This window comes from Oncorhynchus clarkii, chromosome 9 (assembly GCF_045791955.1).
Source record: "Oncorhynchus clarkii lewisi isolate Uvic-CL-2024 chromosome 9, UVic_Ocla_1.0, whole genome shotgun sequence".
NCBI classification, from domain to species: Eukaryota; Metazoa; Chordata; class Actinopteri; order Salmoniformes; family Salmonidae; genus Oncorhynchus; species Oncorhynchus clarkii.
In genome coordinates, this window is record NC_092155.1 from 32,893,729 (window position 1) to 32,907,370 (window position 13,642).

At 44.3% G+C, this 13,642-nt stretch overlaps 1 protein-coding gene across 1 annotated transcript in view; it reads left to right on the forward strand.

Moving 5' to 3' along the window:
- LOC139416207 (NACHT and WD repeat domain-containing protein 2-like) overlaps nt 1–9,213 on the forward strand; it is an 84,484-nt gene extending 75,271 nt beyond the window's left edge. The window contains exon 8 of the mRNA XM_071164606.1: nt 5,250–9,213. Coding sequence (XP_071020707.1) covers nt 5,250–9,149 — 3,900 coding nt within the window. The 3' untranslated portion in view covers nt 9,150–9,213. The remainder of the gene's footprint in view (nt 1–5,249) is intronic.
- The last annotated feature ends 4,429 nt before the right edge of the window (nt 9,214–13,642 follow it).

Consider the following 13,642-nt stretch of genomic DNA (forward strand, 5'->3'; position numbering starts at 1 on the left):
CGGGCCCATTAGGGTCATGTTGCAGGGAGCCCACAGTGCAGTCACCCGGGGCGGCTCTACCCTGCTTCTCTCTTCAACCTTTAAAATGGATGCCATGAAATTGCCTTTTTGTAAGATAAAGTGATTTACTTTATGAAATACGGGCACGGAACAAAGCTTGACTAAGCCACACATATTTGGGCACAAAGCCAAACTCTCACAGTGTCATTCTGCTGCTCCATTGTGTTAAATATTTCTCTCCAAATTCACTGAAAGGCAGGCAAGATGAGTGCTGAGGAGACAGGGATGAAACATGCTGTTTATAGATTAAGACAGAACAACGGTGGAAAGGAGAGGGATGATAGGAGTTAAAGAAGGACTGTGGTAGGCTACACTATCATAGTTGTGTACACAGACACAGTAAGATTATTTCACCTCTAATATATCACGGTTGACACATAATTTATCACAGGTGAAATAGATTGTTCAGATCGTTGCTTCAAATACATAACTCCAGCAGTTGTCGCAGAGATCAGTGCAAGACATTAAAGTGGGATGCCCCTGTTTTTCTTGATTTGCTTTGTCTTGCTTCTGCTTCTGTGGCCTTCAGAAGTTATACATTGCCAGGATGAGTGGGGAGGTGGTCTGTGTTTTTGGATAAGAGGAGTGATGGGGGAATGGAAGGAGGTATGGAATGATGGATCTGTTGACACAGCCTATCGCCCGGAGCAGACTCACAGATTTGTGTCACTACCGCTAATTCTGTCATCAAATCAAATGTATTTATATAGCCCTTCGGACATCAGCTGATATCTCAAAGTGCTGTACAGAAACCCAGCCTAAAACCCCAAACAGCAAGCAATGCAGGTATAGAGGCACGGTGGCTAGGAAAAACTCCCTAGAAAGGCCAAAACCTAGGAAGAAACCTAGAGAGGAACCAGGCTATGTGGGGTGGCCAGTCCTCTTCTGGCTGTGCCGGGTGGAGATTATAACAGAACATGGCCAAGATGTTAAAATGTTCATAAATGACCAGCATGGTCAAATAATAATAATCACAGTAGTTGTCGAGGGTACAGCACCTCAGGAGTAAATGTCAGTTAGCTTTTCATAGCCGATCATTAAGAGTATCTCTACCACTCCTGCTGTCTCTAGAGAGTTGAAAACAGCAGGTCTGGGACAGGTAGCACGTTCGGTGAACAGGTCAGGATTCCATAGCCGCAGGCAGAACAGTTGAAACTGGAGCAGCAGCACGGCCAGGTGGACTGGGGACAGCAAGGAGTCATCATACCAGGTAGTCCTGAGGCATGGTCCCAGGGCTCAGGTCCTCCGAGAGAAAGAGAGAAAGAGAGAATTAGAGAGAGCATACTTAAATTCACACAGGACACAGGATAAGACAGGAGAAGTACTCCAGATATAACAAACTGACCCTAGCCCCCCGACACATAAACTACTGCAGCATAAATACTGGAGGCTGAGACAGGAGGGGTCAGGAGACACTGTGGCCCCATCCGATGATACCCACAGACAGGGCCAAACAGGAAGGATATAACCCCACCCACTTTGCCAAAGCACAGCCCCCACACCACTAGAGGGATATCTTCAACCACCAACTTACCATCCTGAGACAAGGCCGAGTACAGCCCACAAAGATCTCTTCCACGGCACAACCCAAGGGGGGGGGGGGCCAACCCAGACAGGAAGATCACGTCATGATGCGCTCTGAGACCTGCCGTACACTCCTTGGAGTTGCCATGCACTCCACACACACACACACGTGCTCACATATTTTCTCACACACGTCACACACACCGAGATACACAAACCAACTCACATATGCACATACATATTTGTCCCACATATAGGCACACACACACAGACGCACACATTGGCTCTCTCACACACTCTCACACACCCACACTTCTGTAGCATATCTCAGAGCCTCAAGAACTTCTCCGAAAGTGTCAAATTATGTTTAATGATTCTAGGAATCACAGCAGGGGGGCTTCGTTAATTATTAAACTATGAATATGGATGAAACAGGGAGCAGCGCTGATTCATAAAATCTCTTTCATTATGGGAAAGTCATTGGGTGTTTTTATCTTAGCCTGGGTGCCAGTCGTTTTCTGCTCCCTTGCCAACTCCTTATGGAATTGTCATGCGAAACATGTTTAGCTTGACAATGACAATGGAGTAGGCAAAAGCACAAACAGATCTGGGAGCAGGCTGCTTCTATCTTACTCTTGAGCATGTTTTCATTTTCACTTGTTGTTTTTCTGTTTAGCTCATGGCCTTGGCAAAGCTTAAAATGTTCACAGGTTTGAATCTCTTGAATAATGTATTAGTTCTACAAACTGAGTTCAGCCCCCTTTCTAATGTTCTCTCCTTTTGCATATTTTTGATACTGAATGTTATCAGATTTTAAACAACTTATTATTGTAATTTTGTTTTACCTTTATTTAACTAGGGAAGTCAGTTAAGAACAATTTATTATATACAATGATGACCTGCCAAAAGGCAAAAGGCCTCCTGCGGGGACGGAGGGGCTGGAATTAAAAATAAAAATGTAGGGCAAAACATACATTATGACAAGAGAGACAAGACAACACTACAGAAAGAGAGACCTAAGACAAAATTACAGCATGGCATCAACACATGACAACACAGCATGGTAGGAACACAACATGACAACAACACGGTAGCAACACAATATGCCAGCAGCACAACATGGTAGCACCACAAACATGGTACAAACATTGTTGGGCACAGACAACAGCACAAAGGGCAAAACGAGAGAGACAATAATGCGTCCCCAGAAGCAGCCACAAGTGTCAGTAGGAGTGTGATTGAGTCTCTGAATGTAGAGATGAAGGTAAAACTGTCCAGTTTGATAGTTTTTTGCAGCTTGTTCCAGTTCCTAGCTGCAGCGAACTGAAAGGAGGAGCAACCCAGGAATGTGTGTGCTTTGGAGCCCTTTAACAGAATGTGACTGGCAGAACTGGTGTTGTATGTGGAGGATGAGGGCTGCAATCGGTATCTCAGATAGGGGTAGAGTGAGGCCTAAGAGGGTTTTATAAATAAGCATCAACCAGTGGGTTTTGTGTCGGGTATACAGAGATGGCCAGTTTACAGAGGAGCATTGGTGGCAAATTTGATGGACAAATGGTATTGGACATCTAGATGCTCAAGAGCACCCTTATTGTACCTGTCGATCTATAAATTACATCTCCGTAATCTAGCATGGGTAGAACGGAACACAACATGACAACAACACGGTAGCAACACAATATGGCAGCAGCACAACATGGTAGCACCACAAACATGGTACAAACCACAAACATGGTACAAGACCCACTGGTTGATGCTTATCATCTGAATCAGGGTTAGTTTGACAGCTGGGGTGAAAGAGGAGCGATTATGATAGAGGAAACCAAGTCTAGATTTAACTTTAGCCAGCAGCTTTGATATGTGCTGAGAGAAGGACAGTGCACCGTTTAGCCATACTCCCAAGTACTTGTATGAGGTGACTACCTCAAGCTCTAAACCCTCAGCGGTAGTAATCACACCTGTAGGGAAAGGGGCATTCTTCTTACTGAAACACATTACCTTTGTTTTGGAAGTGTTCAGAACAGTGTTAAGGGCAGAGAAAACTTGTTGGACACTAAAAAAGCTTTGTTGTGGAGTGTTTAACACAAAATCCAGGGAGGGGCCAGAGAGGCCAGCTAAGTATAAGACTGTGTCATCTGCATACAAATAGATGAGAGACCTTCCTACTGCCTGAGCTATGTTGTTGATGTAAATTGAGAAGAGTGTGGAGCCTAGGATCGAGACTTGAGGTACTCCCTTGACAGGCAGTGGCTGAGACAGCAGATGTTCTGACTTTATACATTGGCCACAGGGGACAAAATACCCAGTACTGAAGCAAATATCTCTCCTCTGTGCACTGCTCAGTGCTGATGAGGGTGCGCATCTTGTCGGTTCCTACTCTACTTTTCTTTTTATGGCTATTTTTGCATTAATTATTACTTTGTTTGCTCAGATGTGCAATAATTTCCTACGATCGACAAACACTGGATCATGAATTGGAATTATACTTATGCCATTTACTTTATGTTCATATTCTTATCTTTTTTATTTCTTATTGTTATTATCTTCTTAGGGCTGCAATCCCATTAACGGGATGATAGTGAAAGTGCAGGGCGCCAAATTCAAAACAACAGAAATCTCATAATTCAAATTCCTCAAACATACATGTATCTTATACCGTTTTAAAAGTAATCTTGTTGTTAATCCCACCACAGTGTCCGATTTCAAATAGGCTTTACAGCGAAAGCACCACAAACGATTATGTTAGGTCACCACCAACTCACAGAAAAACCTGACTCATTCAGCTCTTATTCAGTCCCACAACACAGTAGTAGCCTCATTCAAGTTTCTAAAGACTGTTGACATCTAGTGGAAGCAACTTCATTCATATCCCACTGTGAATTCAATAAGGCCTTGGTTGAAAATCGACCAACCTCAGATTTCTCACTTCCTGTTTGGATTTCTTCTCAGGTTTTTGCCTGCCATATGAGTTCTGTTATACTCACAGACATCATTCAAACAGTTTTAGAAACTTCAGAGTGTTTTCTATCCAATACTAATAAAAATATGCATATATTAGCAACAGAGACTGAGGAGCAGGTCGTTTACTCTGGGCACCTTTCATCCAAGCTACTCAATACTGTCAATGCAGCCAAAAGAAGATTGTCGAGAAGGAACCTGCAGGTAAACATTTTGTTGGACGGTGTGTACACCGTACATACGGCTAATGAAACTTGAAACTCCAACCATGGCATCATATCACGCCCCATGTCTTCCAAATAGTAATTCCAGCTCCCTCCTCTTTAGTAGAGCTTTATGTTGCCTGCTGATTGTTTATTGTCTGCTGAGTCAGGCAGGGTTATATGGGTTGCATACAGGATAATTATTGAAACTCATTTTAAAGTGTAATGTGTGGGAAATGATTGCAAAAAGCTTATAAAAAATGACTAAACTAGTTACTCCTTTCACAGAAGTCCTTTCTCAAGTTAGATAACCCTTTCCTCAAAATGGAGAGAACTTTGAGATGTTTTGAGACTTTGAAAACGTTTTTTTATAAATGCAATCCATTATTGACAACATAGTGTGGTCTGTTCTCTCTGTGTGTTGTGTCACAGAGCTCTTTCATGAAAGACATCTAACCTTGAGAATGTTGCAAAATCTATGTTCTCTCTCTTTGTTGTTTCCAGGCCTACACGTGGCTCCAGACAGAGATGGGTCCTGAGACAGACCCGGTTGTCATTGTTCGCTTTGTGGGCTCCTCCGAGTTCGCCACAAACCTGCGCACCCTCCTCCAGAGCATCTGCGAGCAGATAGCCATCAACTACCGTTGCCTGATCCACTTCTTGCCCAACAAGATCCAGGAGATGAGGGAGCTGCTAGTCAACCTGCTGGGGGAGCCCTCTTTCCATCGGCCCCTGGTCATCATCTTGGATGCCCTGGAGCAGCTCTCGGAAGCCGACGAGGCCCGCAAGCTGTGGTGGCTCCCCGCCCACCTGCCTCGCACTGTCCGCATCGTGGTCTCCACTTTACCCAACAAACACGGAATCCTCCAGAAGCTCCGCTGTTTGATTCATGATGAAGGGCGCTACGTAGAGCTGGTGCAGCGGGACCGTAAGGCCTGTAGTCAGATACTGAAGCAGCAGCTGCTGGGGTTGAAGAGAAAGGTGACTTCGGGACAGCAGATCTACGTCAATGAAGCGCTGGCCAAGTGTACGCTTCCCATGTTTGTCAACCTCATTTACCAGGAGGTGGTGCATTGGCGCTCGCACAAGGATGTGGATGACAAGTCACTGTGCTCCACCGTGCACGAGAGCATCGAGCAGCTCTTCTACTCTGTGGAGAACAAGCTGGGGCAGCGGTTCGTATTCAGGTCACTGGGATACATCACCATGGCCAATGTGGGGTTAACGGAGGTAGAGCTGGAAGATATTCTGTCATTGGATAACAGTGTGTTGGGAGATATCATGGTGAGTTCAAATCTAAAAAACCCACTGAGGATCTCTTATGACCTGGTGGCGAGGCTGAAAGAGGAACTGGAGGGGTACCTGCTGGAAAGGCAGGTGCATAATGCTACCCTGATGATGTGGGCCAACAGACACCTGCAACTCATCGCCCAGAAGTTGTATCTTAGCAACGAGGAGGATGTGCACCAGATGCACAGCCTCCTAGCCGAATACTTCCTGGGGGCATGGTCGGGAGGCAGGAAAAAGATCTTCCACTGTGACAACAACCACTTTGCCTCGCTTAACATCTCACAACACAAGAATCCACACTCCCAGCAGCCATCCCACAAAGAAGCATCCGCCGAGAAGTACTCCTATGACAGGCAGACCCCCGAGCAGCCCTGGGTGTTCCAGTGCAACCTTCTGGAGCCTGATATCTTCTTTGTCAACCACAGGAAGATGACGGAGCTCCTCTACCATCTAACTCGGAGCGGCCGCATGGACGACCTCATGTACGGGGTTATCATGAACTTCAGCTGGCTCTACACCATGATCAAGATAGGGCAGTTTGAGAAGGCACTGACCGACATAGATGTAGCCTACAACTACTCCCAGGAGAAAGAACTCAAGTTTTTGGCCACCACGCTGCGCAGCATCAAGATCAAAGTGATGAAGAACCCGGCATCCCTGTCCGCAGAGCTGCAGCAGAGGCTCCTCCCTGTGGTCACCTCTTTACCCAAGCTCCAACACCTCCTCCTGGAATGCGACAAGGACGGCCCCAAATACTGCTCCATTGTGCCCCTCCACTCCTCCATGGATGTCACCTACAGTCCTGAAAGGCTGCCGCTGTGCTCCAGCTACATGCAGATCGTGGAGATCCTGCCCACCCTAGCCCCCAACATCGTACTTGTGGCCCTGGAGGATGGGTCTGTGAGCACATGGGATGTGGAGAGCAGGCAGCTCCTCCGGCAGATAGACACGGCCCATTCGGTTGTCCTGGGAATCAGGCTAACCAGCGACGAGAAGTACCTGGTTGTGGCAACCACCAAGAACACGCTACTCATATATGACAACCATAAGTCTTGCTTGCTGTCCGAAGTGGACATCAAGAACTCCAAGCACTGTGGTATCACAGGAGGGGTGGCCTTCATCAATGGGTTCACCCTGTCCAGCCATCATGCCTTGGCCTGGCTAGAGGCCAGTAAAGATGTCAATGTCATCGATCTGCTCTACGGCTGGCCCCTCTACCTGTTCCACTGCTGGTATGAGGTCACCTGCGTCCAATGCTCCCCGGATGGAATGTACGCCTTCTGTGGTCAGTACCTCAACACCACGTCCATCTTCCACCTGGGGACTGGGGACAAGCTAGCTACGGTCACGTCGGAGTTCTCCGGGGGATTTGTCAAGTCCATCTTGGTCCTGGACACCATTCACCAGATGGTGATGATCGATAATGAGGGGAGCCTGTCGGTGTGGAACACCAAAGAGATCACCAACCCCAGACTGATGGAAGATTATGACTGCCGGGGGGATGAGAACGAGGTCGTAGGCATTGAGCTGTCAGAAGACCAGCGCTCCATCCTCATCTGCAAAGACAAGAGCATTGAGGTCCTGGACACCAAGTTGTGGAAGATGGCAGAGAAGTTCAAGGCCAAGCATGCTGAGAGATTCGTGGCTGCAGTCCTCTCAAAAAATGGCCAAAGTATTGTGGCCTCCATGGAGAACATGTCATCCATATTTGTGTGGAGGAGAGACAGTGGGCAGTGCATGGCCAGCCTGATTGAGATCTCTGGGGCCATCGTCAAACTCATCAAGTCCATCCACCACAACCTGCTCCTGTCTGTGGCCAGCAGTGGAGTGCTATCAGTCTGGGACATTGACATCATTACAGCCATGTCCAACATTGACAAAACAGGCAAGAAGATTCAGAGCTTACAGCTTTCTGGCAGGGAGGACTTTGTGTTCACCATGGACGGCTCTGAAGCCATCCACAAGTGGAACTTCAGCACAGGCTTCATAGAGACTGTCTTCAAGCATGAGGGCTTGGTGGAAAACTGTGTCCTGACATCCTCTGGGGATCTCATGGTGACGTCGGATGATAAGTGCAGCCAGTACATCTGGCACACCGCCACTGGTGAAAACATCTTTCGCATCAACGGACAGAAGATATCTCAGCTCCTGATGACCCACAATGACCAGTTTGTGGTTTCCCTCTGCGAACAGAACTGCTCCCGAGTCTGGAGGCTGGCCACTGGACACAAGGTGTGCAACATCCTGGTGACCCTACAGAATGCACTGATCACCACCGCAAACACCTTCCTAGTGGGGATCACAAAAAACAAGCTGCTCGCTGTTAGCCTCTGGTCAGGCAGTATTTCCAAGAAGTTTGTCTGTGACGATGGCATTAGCATTATCAACTTCAAACTCATTCCTGACTGCCCAGACTTTGTTGTCTTCATCACATCTACAGAGACTGTGTTTATATGGAGTGTGGCAGATGAGTCTGTCTGCAGACGGGTCCAGCTGCCTACTAACTTCCTAAAAAATCTGGAGGAGTTCCACATTTCACCAAATGGGAAACTGGGAATCATCTCCAAAGGTGACGAGAACATTAACGTGTTGGATCTTCATAGCGGGAAGCTGAGACTTGTCCAAGCCGCCGGTATCATCTGGCGGCAGAAGCTGTCGAGGGACGGGCGCTACCTGGTCTATGTCTGCTTCCGGAACAGTGATGAGCATGACGAGGTGGGCGTGGTGTCCAACCTGATCGTGATGCGTCTGGCAGATGGAAAGAGCATCGGGACATGCTCCCTCTACAAGACGCCCACCTTCCTCTGCCTGTCCCAGCGAGCGCTCAACATCATCATTGGCTTCGAGGATGGCAGCATTGGCACCTATACGGTGGTGGACAGGGTGGACGCCGCACTCAAGATCAAGATTGCCACATCCAACAGTCGGCAGATCGTCAACAATGCCTCACAAAAGATAAGGCCCAAGTGTGGCAACCACGCCTTCAAGACCATTGCAGACTGCTTGTGGAGGGAGTCCACCGAGGTCTTCTCCAGGGATAGCCCCATCAACGTGTCTGACTCTGGGGAGGCTGAGACCACCATCCCCACCAAAAAGAACGAACTGTTGCAGTGAAAGTGGGAGAGTGGAGCATTGGGCGAAGATTCTAGGTAGGTGGGATTGAGGTGGATGTATGAGGTTTCTCGGGGGGATGCAGTTTACTCTTGTTTACAGCCACCTGAATTAGCTGCAGATGTCAGTCTCCTGGGTACGAACTGACTGCTACTATAATGCTGCACTCAAGTCATGTCTGACAACCTTTATGGTATCGTTTTAGTTTTTTTCTTCACATGATGAAGTTGTTTTTAATGGTTTGAAAACTAGAATAAATATATAGAACATATTTATTTAATATATTTAATCTATTGTTTTGCCATTGTGTCCTTTTGCATTTGAAGAACAAAGTTGATATTTACATTTCTCTGTTTTACATATCCAAAGCCATTCCAGTGAGCTTGAATACTCTTCCTTATACATGCTTTTCTTAAGAAATATTTATGTTTGTTTTATTTACGTCTACTGGTACTGTAGAAAAAAAATAAGAACTATAAATCTCTTTTGGCTGCTGCAATTTGTGCAACTCCTTTAAAAAAATTATGTTTTTCTTAATGCAATCAAAGTGAGTACCTGGATTTTAAAATGTATTTCATTTTCATGCAGACTACTGAGAATTACAAAGACGCAGGGAATTTGTAAACACAGTATATGCAGAGATACATATACTAGCATATATAATCAATTTTGTTGATTGAAATGATCAAAGAAGAACAATTATTGAGAGTTAAGGTACTTTAGTGGCAGTGTTGAATTTGAGGAGGAGATTTATAAACAGGTATAAACATCTATTAACAGCTGGTCTAAGTCTTCTGGTTCATAAATTATTTGTTTTTAAGCGTGAAATTAAGTGAAATTAAAAGATATCCTCAGTCAAGGATGACTCATCAGCACCCTAACATTTTTGTTTTCCATAAAACCTTTTAAGGGCTATTCTGTCAAATTGTATGTTAACTTTTTTTCAGCAGTTGAGACGCTGGCCCAAAGGTAAATTAAAGTAGCAGTATTAAGTATTTTAAGCAGTATTAAGCTTTAACATATTTCATTGCTCTCGAAGCAAACATTCTATTTGCCAAAGTTCCGATACTAGTTTGATGTTTTGTTCTGTTGACAATGGTCCATTTTGTAAGGCTTGTATAACTTACATCATGACCGAATTGTTTGAATGCTTTACTGTGATTATGTTGAAGAATTATAGAGAAAATGTATTATCTTTACTAATGAAGATGTTTAAGTCCACTTATAATATATTGCCAGTTTAAGAGTATAGTTGAATGTGTCCATATGGAAGCCAGTATATGCTATTATTGTATGTCATGTAACTTGAATTACTTTAAAAAACGTACATGTTGGTGACACAATTGACATACTGGTAATGAATGTTTCTACTGTATTCTTTGTATGGTCAGGACTGACTTACCTGTTTAGAGATATTTATATTTTCATAAATGTTGTACTTGCATTTTGTTACAGAGTTGTTTAACTGGAGTTATTCTAACAGAAAAATGTAAACTTATATCTGAAGCAATATGAAATAGTGTGTATGCATTGTTTGTACGGAACATTTTAATGTAATAAAATGGTTAACTTTTCGCCTCCAGACCTTTGTCATGCTTCTCATTGCAGCAGTCTGAGGTTGTTACTGATCGTCTAGACCAGTGGGCCTCAAACTGTGGGCCTCAAACTCAGTCTGGCTTTCAACTTACCCTTGAAGGTTGTAATAGTAGAATGCACAAGGTGCAATTTCGAAATTGGGTAGTGCACCATCAATTGCCATCTTGTCATGTCAGTCATTGCATACCTTAGAGAGCTATTTATAACTTGTCAGAAACGTCTAGCTCAACGCCACTTGATGTTCCCCAATGCTGGACTGTGGGCCTGAGTGAAAAAGTTCCCGTCTAGACAGCCTGAAATAGTGTGTTTTCCCCTCTGGTTAAGAATGTTTTTTCTTGCTGTTCTTGGCTCCAAACAGCCACACACAGGTGCATTATATGTACTCATTGAACATGAACTGATACCCCCCTTCTCTCTCTTTCTCTCATTTGGATAAACATTACACACACACACACAAGCAGAGATGTAACATTAGTTGATGGGTAAAGTAATTGCCCTGCCCATTCTGCGCTCAGCTCCAGACAAGCGTGCTGTTGGACAGCGTCATTATCATTATGTACAGAGCACCTGGAGCTCTCTGCCACTGCCCTGCAGCTGCAGACACACGCACACACACACACACGCAGATCATGTGATTGGACGGCTGAAGCTTTTTGCTTTGGGCTACCAACTTAATTCTCTGAGGCCGGTGTCTGATCTGCTGTGTGCCAAGTGAGCAAGTGGCCATGCCTTCCATTGTAATGACGGAGGGTGAGCTCATGTCTTATGGCGTCCACGATAAATCCCTCTGAAAACAGAATGAGCTGGCTGCAGCAAGCACATTACTCATACACCAAAGACAGCAGCAGACTCCTCCACACACAAACACACAATAATTACAGTTTTTCAAACCGGGAGGGCTCGCTAGACCACAAATCTAACCTGTGTGTGTCTTTACAGTAGGCTATGCACAGTATGACATTATCTGTATTTACTCAGCCCAAAATAACTGCCTTATTGTGTAGTCATATTGACACTTGAGCATAGGGGCCTTCTTTTGTCATCGCCCTCTTTTTCCATCTTTCATTATACAACCTGTGATCAGAAGACTTTGAATGTGACTCACTCTCACCACCTCATCTCTCTATCTCTCTTCTTACCTCTCTCTCTGTCGAGTACTAAAAGATTAAACCACCCAAGACTACATACAATATATTAATCATGAGGTGGGCCGAAATTTTAATCAAAGCTCTTCACTCCCTAGCTAGCCGCTTCGCTGTTGGGAAAAACAATCCCCTACATCCTTCTATAGATACGGCAAATCAAAGCCACCCATATAAAAAATACTATATTATACTATGTATTTACAATTGTATTCTACAGTATACTACAACATTATATATCAATCAATCAAATGTATTCATAAAGACCAATTACAGTTTCCAATCTCTCCAAAAGAATGTGGTGATCAATGGTGTCAAAAGCTGCACTAAGGACTAGGAACACGAAAATAGACGCAGAGCCTTGGTCTGACACAATTAAAAGGTAATTTATCACATTCACGAGTGCGGTCAGTACTATGATCGGGTCTAAAACCAGACTGGAGCATTTCGTATACATTATTTGTCTTCAGGAAGGCAGTGAGTTGCTGAGGAACAGCTTTTTCCATAAAAATGAGAGGAATGGGTGCTTTTCAGGAGAGGCTTTAATACTGCTACTTTTAGTGAGTTTGGTACACATCCAAAGCCGTTTAGGGAGCCGTTTATTATGTTCAACAAGCACAGGAAGAAGCTCTTTCAGTATAGTTGGAATAGGGGGGACCTTTTTGGCCATCTAAAGCACATTTCCTGCATTTCTACACAATCCAATGTGTCTATTTAGAAGCAAAGAAACCCACAGTCATCAAGCTAATTAATCATCATTAAATATGTTTAAGTGATTGATGAGACTGAACTAGATCAAATGTAATTAAATAATCAATATTGTGTGGCACCTTTAACCAATAGCCTAACAAATGAACAACTCTTAACAAAATACAAAGACTTTTAATTGTCTTTATTAAGACATCCTCCATGTCAAATTACAGCCAGACTGCCCAGCCAGCCCGAGACGCTTGCATTCCTGACCCCCACCAGTCTAGAATAAAACTCAACTCTCTCCCAAAACAATTTGCATCCCACATTTCCCTTGGACTCAGCAAAATCTTTGAAATTGTTGCATGTTGCATTTATATTTTGTTCAGTATAATTCATATCATAGGCCTAGTAGTACTGTAGAGCTCTTTTTACTTGCACACAATATAGCTGGATCGCCCCATCCTGTCCCTAGGGATCCACGCTCTGTAGCGCTCCAAACCAACACACCCCACTCAGCTTGAGGATCTTCGTGAAACATTCATTATTGGTTTTGGGGTTTGTAAGACGGCAGACCCCCAGGGTCAGGACTGAGCAGCCTAGCAGATGTCTCCCCTGACATGGGCATGTTTTCAATACAGACTCCTTTTGTTGTACTGTATTCCATATAAGGCATTCAGACCTAATGAAAGCTACCCTGTAAACCCTTAATCTTGAAAAAAAAAATATCTTTGTAAATTATATCATAAATAGGACTGATGGAGTTATGTCACACATGCAGCTAACTCAAATATATGGAAAAGTCTGCTCTACCCAAAATTACAACCAACTAATTGCAGCATTACCGCAAAAATGGAAGAGGCAAGTGGAAGGGGGATTAAGTAAGGAACTTGTCTGCCGGCCCTGCATTAAAAACCAACATTGATTAAAGAAAATTGTGATAATTAAAAATATATAGCAGCTTCATATTAAGGACCAAAAAATTTACAGCTGTGCCATATAGATTGCAAAATAGTTGGGAAGAGATTTTCAGTGTACCAATTCCATGGCACATGGTTTATGAATTGA